General features: G+C 41.4%; 1 protein-coding gene across 1 annotated transcript; it reads right to left on the bottom strand.

The window, feature by feature from the left end:
- Nucleotides 1–2679: 2679 nt before the first annotated feature.
- LOC147895490 (Class I peptide chain release factor) lies at nucleotides 2680–10894 on the bottom strand. The gene is made up of 7 exons (XM_087383831.1): nucleotides 10545–10894; nucleotides 10155–10214; nucleotides 9927–10009; nucleotides 4030–4094; nucleotides 3902–3935; nucleotides 3715–3785; nucleotides 2680–3096 (listed from the first exon to the last, which is right to left on the bottom strand). Exons 1-7 carry the CDS (start codon nucleotides 10861–10863, stop codon nucleotides 3009–3011), a joined length of 720 nt encoding a protein of 239 aa, XP_087239957.1. The 5' UTR covers nucleotides 10864–10894; the 3' UTR covers nucleotides 2680–3008.
- Between the last annotated feature and the right edge of the window lie 467 nt (nucleotides 10895–11361).

The following is an 11361-nucleotide window of genomic DNA, read 5'->3' as shown; positions in this document are numbered from 1 at the left end:
TCCAAGTTGAGCTTCATTTGGTAAACCCATTTGCAACCTATGGGCTTCTTCTTTATCCAGAGATCTATCGAAGTCCAAGTCTAGTTATGGAGAAGAGATTTTGTATTACATGCTACCACTCTAGAACTTTTTAGTGCTTCTTTGAATGAGGTTGGTTCTTTAAATCTCATCACTTTGGCAACGAATGCAAAGTCTCTCTTATAGGCTCAAATTTTGAGTGCCTTTTGACCAACCAATAGATCTTCTAAGTTGGTGGTGGAACTCTCTAGGATGTCGGTGATGACCGTGGTAGTGGTTGTGTCCAGTGGTTCCTTTACTTTGAGTGTGGCGTCCATGGTGCGCTAGTCCGTAAACACCCTAGTTTTTGCTTTGTTAGCTCTTGAAGTTGATCCAAAGTGAAGGTGTTGTCAAACTCGTTGGCCAAGTCTCGTGTCTCTTCTCTACATGCCCAACAATCCCTTGAGCTAAAAGTTATTGACCCTCTTGAACTTCTAGTTACCAAAGATATTATCATCCAACTTGTTGTTATGGTCTAAAAATACATATCATCATGGGATCTAGCCATGATGAACAACCTGTGTCCACAAGATCAGAACCTATATGCAATATATTGGCAACAATGTGCCAATGATAGTCAAAAGGCTTTACGAGGCTTGATGTAAATAAGTGTGTAGGAAATAGTCAACTAATGACTTTTACAACGGTGGCATGTAATTGCAGCAATTGCAACTATCTTCAAATCAATGATCCAACTTCCAAGTGAGTCACAAAGTCTGAAAGAATAACTCCTTTAGGAATTAATTGGGCGAGTTGAATCTCCTCTAAGATACACTAGTCTATAACTAGCCAACACATTGATGACCCAATAAAAATGCAACAAAATGTTTCTTTTCTTGGCTCTTCTAATGTCCTTGGTTTGGAGACAACTACAATTGAAGTAGGAGTGGTTTTGATGGAGAGGTATGAATAAAAACTTGCACCATGGGTAGGTTAAGACTCAGATGTGATCGATTCTAGTCATTCTCAATGGTATCATAGCCGACTTAAATGTTGACAAACTACACTTCGTGGACTATAGAGTGATTGTTGCAGATCCATGGACAAGCGCATATAAAGTGCGACTTTGAATTCCTAATGGTGGCTACTTGCGCCGACAACTAGCTATTAGATTCTTTTGCATGATTCAAACTTTGGTGACTACGTGACTACTTGGTGGTAGTCTTTGGTGGTTGAACTTTGGGACATCTTTGATTTGTTGCTACCTGCGTGCAATGTGTCTTGCTTGATTCTCATGTTGTGTTGGCCTCTATGTGTGGTCAGTGTTTGTTCTTGGTGCTTGGCCCTAGGGTGGGGTGCCGAACCGCTCGTGGTGTGTAACTGATAAACAAAAGGGTAAAATTGCAAAAAATGGCCCCTTATGGCTATGCTCCATGTGTACTTTGAGGGACTTTAGTCCCATATGCAATATGTGTAACGTAATGGTCCTTGGATATATATTGAAGGTGATAGACCCTCCTTCCGTCTCACCTGCTTGTTGTGATACGACAGAGGCTTGCACAACTTGGGGGTGAGGTGTGGAACCCCTCGTACCTGGTGCACAATAGTTTCACACTTGGCCAATTCTGGTTACCACTGATAGTGCCGAGGTCCAAGAGAGCTTCTAGAGGAACTACTCGCAAAGTGCACAAGGGGATCCTCCACATGAGGTCTCATGCAAAATGCAAAACAAAAAGAAACTCAATTGTTCAACCAAACTATCAAAATTGACACAGAAATCTAGAAACTCAAGAGTTGAACACTTAAATCTTGAGCTAGGAAACTCAAATCAAGATGCTTCAAAAGCATTGAACCAAACTTACCACAATATCTTAATCGTAACTTGGCAAGGCATTCAAAGTATTATGGACATATAAGTTTGTCAATATGCCTACTAAAGGAAACCTCTCAAAATTGCACTCACACTGTTAAAAAATTAATGATGCATATCAATTCAAGGTTTTGGCTTCATGAACAAGCACTAAGGTTGCCTAATAGCATGATCAAAATGAACTCCAACTAATACAAATAACCTCAGCGCACGCATGTGCATCGGCACATGCACACATGTGTGAGTATTCGTGCACATGCACGTGTGCATGAGCGCATATTTTCATGTACATGCATATAGACGTGCATGTGCGCAATGCATGCACACATGCATATACATGCGTGCAAATGCGCTCATGCAAATGTGATAAGCCGTGTAAGAAAAGTTTGAAAAAATGGAACAAAGTTTGCAATAGCCCAAGAGAGAATAATAACATGAAAGGAAATAGGCACTCCTAATAACAAGATAAATAACATGAAAGGAAATAGGCGTATCAGTTCAAGGTTTTGGCTTCATGAACAAGCACTAAGGTTGCCTATTAGAATGATCAAAATGAACTCCAACTAATACAAATAACCTCAGCGCACGCATGTGCATCGGCACATGCACATGTGTCTGAGTATTCGTGCACATGCACGTGTGCATGAGCGCATATTTTCATGTACATGCATATAGACGTGCATGTGCGCAATGCATGCACACATGCATATACATGCGTGCAAATGCGCTCATGCAAATGTGATAAGCCGTGTAAGAAAAGTTTGAAAAAATGGAACAAAGTTTGCAGTATCCCAAGAGAGAATAATAACATGAAAGGAAATAGGCAGTCTTAATAACATGACTGAAAAACAAGCATCCAATAGTGCACTTGAACAGAGCCAATCCGACAAATTTTGTACATACAGATTTCAAGATCCCATGCATGTGACAGAATCACAGGTCCAAGCCCTTGTAAAGGCAATGCCCTGATCATGCCTACGGACAACCACAGCCCTCGTATATCAGACTCTGCTTTTCAGTATTCAGACAACAACGCCAAGTTGGTTGGCTACTAACTGTCTCATCATATAGGAATAGCCCTCAAATTAAAAATTCCAGAAGTTTGGTCTCCTCCAAAAGAAGCCAATGATTCTTAGTGACCTCAATCCCATCCACCAGCTCTTCGACTCGCCTTTTTGAAGGATGCTTTTTTCTTTGCATCTAACCTCCTTTCATTTTCGATTTTGGCCCTGAGTTTTTTCAGTCCAGACATCAAAAGCAGCTCAGAAAACTTAGTGCAGACCTGCAATTAGAAATATTGTTTTGGGCAGGAAACTATATTACCCCTCCTAAAAAATGTAACTACTACTGCATAAACTGCCCTGACAAAAAAAGCCTACAGCATCTTTCCTTTATTCACAACTTATTAGGATTTCTTTTGGAGGAATACATGAGATTGCAATCTTAACATAGAAAGTAGCTGCAGAAATAAAGTGCTGCATCATGACACGACTATACATGAATTCACTTGCCTGCTAGGTTTTAAAGACATATGAAAATTTTGGGTTTTCCCATGGACATCATGACCTAGAGCAAGGTTTTAGAGTGCTCTTGCACTGGTGTACTTTTTGAGCGCGAGTTCATTGGTTGACCATTAGATGCATGTTTAAGTTTGACATATTGAGATGAAAGCTTAAACCATGCAACTCCTTAGTGAAGGCTGCACGTTCGGTTAGGTGGCACACCCACTACCCTAGATAGCCTTGTACTTGTGTTATGCTTTAAATCTATGCTCAATTGCTCTCCAGGCAGAAACATTGCATCAATATCTACAAAACATGTAGCAAACAATGGTTAAAGAAACTTACAATTTATTAATCTTATTCTTTGTCTCCTCTGAAGGTGGTGGAGGAACATACGCAGCAGCATTAATCAAATCCTGCAATTGTACATGTTTCTAAATAATATCATCTTGCATAAAAACAAAATACGAGCATTACCATGAAACTTCTATGTTATTATTTTGAACCACGAAAACTACACTTGGACATTTACCTGAAGCTTAGAAAGTGCATCCTCAATGTTACCCCTGTCACATTCAAAGCAAGCACATAAAGGAAACAATCCTCGCAAGATAGCTGTCAAGACAAGGCACACAAAGAAGAATCAAAGAAACAACTTACTTCTGTGTCCGTGTTTTTGTAGAGGAGATGACCAGTTCCCCTTGACTATTGATACGATTCTTCTCCTGCAAAATCCATTATCCAATTCTGATTCAAACAAAAGTTTCTGCTTCTTTTGAAGACTGACCTCACCAAAACAAAGTACCTTCACATCTTGCACCCTGCCTCCAGTTCTCATCAAATTGACAAATTCATAAAACATTTCATGCCCAAACAAAGACAGATCAGAAAAAAAATATAATCACCATTTCAAGACAAAAAGAGATCTGATTTGTCTGTTCATTTTTCTTCATGGGATTCCTGAATGTCAAGTGTCAAGCGTTCACTTTCAAAAAAAGTGTTTGGAATGAATATGCAGTTATTTAATCTCATTTATATGAAGATATTGTATTTATGTTAGGGACAACATGTTTGGTTTCAAGACAAGTATAGAAAGAAAACTTTTATTGATCCAGTGTCAAGAAATCAAGGTGCAGCTGGACTTCTTGTAGCTGGGGGATTGTGTCAGTTTTCAATACACAGCTTCACACATCACATAATAACAAGCCTTTCTCTATGCCAATACCCTGAAGTGCTCAACAATTTTAATGTTCCAAGCTTCTGCTGCTTGCTTCAGCTCATGTATTGCCTTTTCAAGCTTGCAGGCTTGGTGGAGACCACACAAACCTTGTGGCTACTCCAAATAAACCCCTCTTCAAGATTTCTATTCAAAACTGTAGGCTGGGCATCCATCTACTGTACTTTCTACCCATATGGCTGAGATCATTTGACGATTGTAGCTTTTGGTAGGGCTAGTCTGCTCTTACACTTAGCAGAGCTGCGTACATTGGCATATCAAGCAGCTTTAGCTTCAATCAATATATATTCGTTTTGAGTTTCTCATGTTGTATAGTGGATTGGACCAACATATTCTAGACCCCATTTCTCAAACAGGTTTCTGGCCAATACTGAGGTGAAGAAATTCAAGTTTCTGAATTGTGGTTTTTTACATGTTGCAAAACACATCACGTGTCTCATCATCCTGGGCATTCCTCAAGTGTGGCTCTTAATGTGTACACATCACATGTTCTCATAATCATGGGCATCTTGAAACAGCGCTGGCCACCACAAGCCAGTAAGTAGCTCCTTTTGTGCACCAGCCATTGCTTAGTGGCATTCCTACACTATTGGTCTTACATCAAGTGGGATTGCACGTCTCCCTGATACTTTGCCATTGCCCATTTTGTATAATGTGCCTGCAATAAGTTGAACAGGTGCTCACTTCACAACCAATTATGTAGCGCTACTAGGTCGGTCTTTGTGTCATTATATATTCTTCTACTTCAAAAAAAATGGCATCTAGCAATCATCCTTGAGGAGATCCTCGTGTGCTTATCCAAGACAAATGATCAGCTACATAATCTTGCTTAATGTTAGTTTCCCTTCCTTAACACGACCTTCGAATTCTTGCAACTACAGTGACCATCATTTTATGTGCCCTATTGTGCAGTGTATTTACAAGATCCCTTTCAATATCATGCAACTTATCTAAGTATCATCATTCAGCTGTCTACTTGCAAGTGTACATGGAATAGTCCTGGCCATGCTTCCAATGAGATACAGCATGTGCATGGAATCCAATCTTCCAAATTGGTACAGAAGACTCTTTGAAAGAATGACTTATTACTCTTTGGAACATTTCAAAGGCATTCCTAGATCTAAACGCCATGATGCTATTTGCATGTATATCCCATTAGGTTGCACAAAACGTCCTAAATTGATCTTCTAGTATGATTTGCACTTGAGTGTAGCCAATCCATCTAGCAAAATTTTGCACCTACCTCTTTTCGAATACTTTCATAATAAGCGACAATGAATAAGTGAACAAATAATGACAACCTTATGCTATGGTCTCAGAAGATTTATCTAGCAGGGTGAGAGTAGGCTGGGAGTGACTATATGAAGTGTGATCTCATCCTTGTTTGGGAATATGAATGGCAATCTCAATGTTGGCAGAATGCTCTTTGTAGGCAACAATTAAATCGTCATTGAATGTAAAGAGTTGCTATTTTATGTGGAGACTGACACCATAGTTTAAGGGGAAAATTACTGTGCTGTGTGATTGGCTCGTGGAGGTATATTTTGGGAAAGCAACGTGGAACTGAGCCATGCATTGAACCAATCAGCTTGCAGCAGTTGACGTATGGAAGATTAAGGCGGCAGCTAGAGGGTTCTACAAAGGGATTCAACTGTGTGGTGTTCTTTCTTTTTCAACCCGCATGAGAGTTGACAGCAAAGTTTTGTGTCGATCCTCTTGGGTTCTCTTTCATGTAGAGGTCTAGGTAGTCTTTATGCTCAGCTGAGTATATGAGTCCTCCATTTTGTAAGGCAACAATCTGTAATAGCAGTGAGCCGGCCTGGTCTTGTGGAAGTTGTCCCTTCCTTTTTCCATAATATACGTCGTCCAAGTTATTCATATCAATTTTCTTTCATTTTGATGATCATAAAACATTTCGCGTTCTTGTTTCTTAGCTGCTTGTGAGAGGGAATGATCACGGGATGCACATGGTATCTGAGCGGCATCAACAAGTCCTGCAGAGGGTTTTGCGTGAGGGTCCAAGTGATTGGCATCAGAGCTGAGTTGTGAGGTTTTCTGGGAGAATTGCAGAAGCGATCATTTTTTTCAACGAAGTTCTGTTGATCGTGTGTATATGGAGAAGAGCTCGTCAAAGCTGGTTCAATGGAGTCTTGGAAGAAAGAAAGACGAAGAGTTCAGTGCTCAAGTTTAATGGGTGATATTTTTCTGCCTGGCAGTTGTCAACATGTCTCTTATGCAGACAACAATCTGCAGTAGCAGTGAGCCGGCCTGGTCTTGTGGAAGTTGTTTGTTCCTTTTTGCATAATTAAGTAGTCCAACTTATTTGTATCAGTTCTCTTTCATTTTGATGATGATAAAATGTTATGTGTTCATGTTTCTTAGCTGCTTGTCTTAATTGTTGAGAGAGGAAATGATCTCGGGATCTCGGGCAGCTCCTTCACTCGATTGGTCTTAAATCGTTGTGATATTAATCATTTTCATACTTCAAGTTAAAACATTACAAATTGGATCATGATTTCACCGCATAAATTGTAAACACACATTCAAAAAAAAAATCCTAAAATGAAGGTAATTCGACACAATGGAAAGCGAAGGCAAGATTCCCCCCATCAAGAATCTATATGTGTGATGAAATATGTAAAAAGACCCTGGGTGACAAAGGGCAAGAAGGAATGGTACCAACAAATCAGCACGAAGCCCACAATTAGAAGAGGTCTAGAGGCTGACTAAACCTACTAATCAATGAGAAGTCTACAACTTCTACCCTAGATGGTAGATTCCTTGCTGTCATTTTCTATAACTTGTCGAGGATGAAGTCGTTAGGTGAAAAGGATATGTTTTTCAAGCAGCACGAGCCAGGCTGCCTCAATAGGTGTTGTCTATGCAAGAGAACTCTAGGAGCAAATTGCAATTCAGCCTAGTACTAAAGCTCTACAAAGCTGGCTGCCAGGGTACTTTTTCTAGGCTCTTGGAGAAGCAAGATTTTGCCACCTCCTCTTTTCCTTTTTCCTTTTCCTGATTCTTTTTCCTTTTTGGGCGAAAGGGGGGGGGAAGAGGGGTGGGCTAATTTAGATTAAAATAAATAGGTTTTCTCCTAATTTTGGTTACAAATCAGGTTCATCGGCTCTTTAATAAGTTAAGAATTATTTTTAATAATATGGTGACCTACGGCGCTTCAATAATTGCACTATGTAAAAACAATAGGTTTAAAAAGTTAACTTGCCCTAAAAACTAGATTTGTACATATCTACACTTATCAAGATAGAAGAATATTGAGCACAGACTTCTATGTTTGTTTTGTACACGCCTCCCAACCCTAACCTATGGATGTAAATAGTTTGACATCCTGCCTTTGTGTCTTCTTTGTTTGAATACAACTCAATCTAGGCATCGATGGCAAAAAGAGGGATATGATGATCTTTCCCAATAAGGGGTATTGTCTCAGCTCCTCTCCAAAAGAAAGCAAATGTGAGTTCGCCCTCAATAGTGTACACTTCGCATAACCTCACATACAGAGTCCGACCCTATGTACTAGGCTTTACCAGACATTGTAGAAATTTGTTATTTAAGTAACATCACAAGCATAGAATGAAGGAAACATGCAATGGTGAGCTGGAAAGCTAAAAGCCAAAATGCTAGCTAATCTCATCCAAAATGGTGTGTGCTTCCATCTCTCATGTCGATTAGCTAGGATTAATATATCCAATGGTCGGCATTGAGTTGAGACTAATTATACCTTTTAAGGTTTCTCCATAGCCCCTGTCCGCATAAATTTGTTTTATTGAATCATGGCCTAAAACACATACTTCACCCTAGACTCCTAAGGCTCATAACTACCACAAGATCCCATTTTTACTCACCATAAGCCTACCACTACAAGCCAATATTATAGTGCTCAAGTAAATCCTAGAATTCTATGAAAAACTAAAAGTCAAAATTTTCATGGAGGTTGCTTTCCACACTTTCTACTTTCCAAACCCTAACCTATACTTAAATGAGTATCATTCTTTCTTCTCCTCTCGTTCACTCTTGCATCTTCATTCTTGTAAGCTGTCTTGCTTCAAGGTGTTCTTGCTACTATTTCAAGAAAACATTGGACATCTCCCAATAGGATTATGGCGTGCATGCTGGAGCCTTGTTAATGATGTTGTGGAGTTCTTGCAAGCTCCTGCATAAAGAGCTCACAGACCAAGCTCAACTGCTATATGCTTTAAAGCCAATTCAGTTTGGAACCCGGACCTTTAGTTGGATTTTTAATAACTTCTGCAGCTTTTATTGAGGTTTTACCCGTCGCACATCCTCTCATTTGTGTGTGATTTGCACCTATTGGGATTAAATGTTTTTTGAGACCACATCCTTCACTTGTAGCTGATTAGACGGGCCCAAACAAAATGTTAAGCATTCCAATCCTAAGGAGACATTACACACCGAATGCACATATACTTGGGAAACCAGCTCAACAACCACTTAAACAATCACACAAGCAATAGGCTTTGCCCCAGATGAGTGGATGAGTGGAAGAAGCTTCTATGCATTCATCATGCACGCAGCACCCCTCAAACGGTGCACATGATGCTGCCTTTATTTCAGTCTATGGACAGCCTTGAGGCTCAGATGACAAATACAAACGCAAACAATACAGATGCAGAACCTGTAGACAAGGGTCCATAAACAAAAGAATCATGCAAATAAAACTTAACCACCCTGATGTATGGGACTAAAAAAGATATCGAAGCACTGCACGCAAGAGGCCTGCAGTAGAAAGACATGACATGAAGCATGCAGATCGAAGCTGGACACAGCATACTCTTTCAAGCTTACCAACCAATATATATATCTAGATGAATCCAGGAACACGCCCACACAACACTGGTCAGTTTCAATCTCATGATAGTCACTCATAAGGTTGAAAACCATAAACTCCATCACGCATAGCAGGGATTAGTTACTATGACATGCCCACCGACGTCATCGGTCCCAATGGTGGGTGTAGACCATAGTATAATCATATGCTCACACATACAAATCCACACACCCACACGTACTTGAGCAGATGCCCCTCAAAGAATGTCAGATGATGCCTAGGCATATCACAAACACACTGACTTCATTGTCGAGGCCAGGCGAGCCTTGACGAGGGAAGATGCAGTCAGTCTCATCAGTCAGAGCTGGAGCCTGCAGGGCAACTAGACCCTCAGGGACTTACCATTTACAGTGCAAAAAGAGACGCAGATTCACTTTTAAGTTCGTGTTATGCACTCTGATTTTGCAAATCGAATCACGCAATGACACAGCAAACTTGAAGTTAACGATGGCACACCGTTTGCAAAAGCTTCTCCCTGATTCGTTCGGGCAGCCAGTGTGCCTCCATTACATTGAAGCGCATGTCCACTTTTGTATTCACTGCATTTGATTCCAGAAAAAAGATCTGATTCTTTATCAGGAGAAAGGAAAAGAAACCTCAGTCTTATAGCCTATGCATGCCTTACTCCGTATGCATAGAGCAAACACTGCCTGTCTTTTGCAGAGAATATACAATTGTGTTCACCTTTGTTGACATTTTGTCCTCCAGGTCCTCCACTTCGTGCAAAACTAACAGTCACATGTTCTGCACCATAGTACGCCTACATCAGATTCCCGATTCCAATCTGAGTCTATATGACGTGAAGCAAATAAACAATTATGCAATCATCAACCCAACCGTCAACGATTTTGCATTTTGAAAGTTTGCCCACCCTAAGGAACGGTTTCTCTAGATATGAGGCTAGTTGCATTGAAATTCAACCAATGGTGGCTTGGCCATGTTTGAAATTCAAGTGATTTAAAACCAGGACATGGCTGGTATGAAACAAGGATGAATAACACGAGTGCATCGGATCGCCGGGCTTCACCAGCAAACTCAAACAAAATGCGATACGGAAGCTGGCAATAGCGGCACCTAAAGAGACCTTGGGAACCGAGTGATCACTGACGGAGCTCCGGGATTCCGACTCGTGTATGAGGCGTTGCATTTGAGCGAGTCTGGAAGGACCGCGTTTAGCGTCCGAATCTGAGGCAGAGAAGCAACGAACGGGAAAAGTGGGTGATGACGAACATGACAAAGAAGAAGGAGAGGATTTGGTGGAGCAATGCAAAGGAGAGGAAGGAAAGGCAAGACGAAGGAGAGCAGCTCTCCCTGTTGCCATCATCACCATCATCGCCATCGCCATAGCCAGGCCTGGCCTCTCCTTCTCCCTCACCAATGCATGCGCTCTCATCTTAAACCTGAAATTTCGCCTCTCCTTACTTAACCTTACCTCTCGTTCCACCTGTGGCACTAATTCGTGTTTCACACACGCCCGCGTTTTCTCACATGCGGAGCGGTCCACTAGCACCGCGCGCAAGTGCCCGCTCCGGTGGCCAATCGAGTAGGCCAGCACCTCCAGGGACTCGTTTGGCCACCGGTGAGGCAGATGTCAGACGAGCATCTGGGTGGACGTGCCCAGTGTGCGTCAGAACAACTCCTCGGTCCTCTTCATCCCATATGTCGCCTCGATTGTTGCAAGATGTCCACTGATTGAAAACTCATCTGGTGGTAAGGGCAGTTACGCACGCCAATGGCTAGGTGGAATGTGTTTACACACCCGGACGAGGGCTGAAACAACAGACGAGAATGGAGTGGCTGCCCATGCTCATGGGCGGCCCCCTTTTTGTAGGACAAATAGTACCTCGCCAAGTGGAGGCCATGCAAGACCACACCCCATGGGCGTGGACAT

This window comes from Dipteris shenzhenensis, chromosome 13 (genome assembly GCF_047967505.1).
Source record: "Dipteris shenzhenensis isolate YYH24624 ecotype China chromosome 13, Dip_SZ_1.0, whole genome shotgun sequence".
Taxonomy (NCBI): domain Eukaryota; kingdom Viridiplantae; phylum Streptophyta; class Polypodiopsida; order Gleicheniales; family Dipteridaceae; genus Dipteris; species Dipteris shenzhenensis.
This window is presented reverse-complemented; position numbering and strand designations above follow the sequence as displayed.

Bases quoted from the DNA above. Each gene is read 5' to 3' on its own strand.
- LOC147895490 (XM_087383831.1), bottom strand. From the start codon at position 10,863: ATGAGAGCGCATGCATTGGTGAGGGAGAAGGAGAGGCCAGGCCTGGCT. The intron at 10,215-10,544 runs GTGCCGCTATTG...ACTATGGTGCAG, and splicing joins GGTTCCCAAGGTCTCTTTAG to AACATGTGACTGTTAGTTTT. The intron at 4,095-9,926 runs GTGTGCCATCGT...TGGATTTTGCAG, and splicing joins GGGAGAAGCTTTTGCAAACG to GAGAAGAATCGTATCAATAG.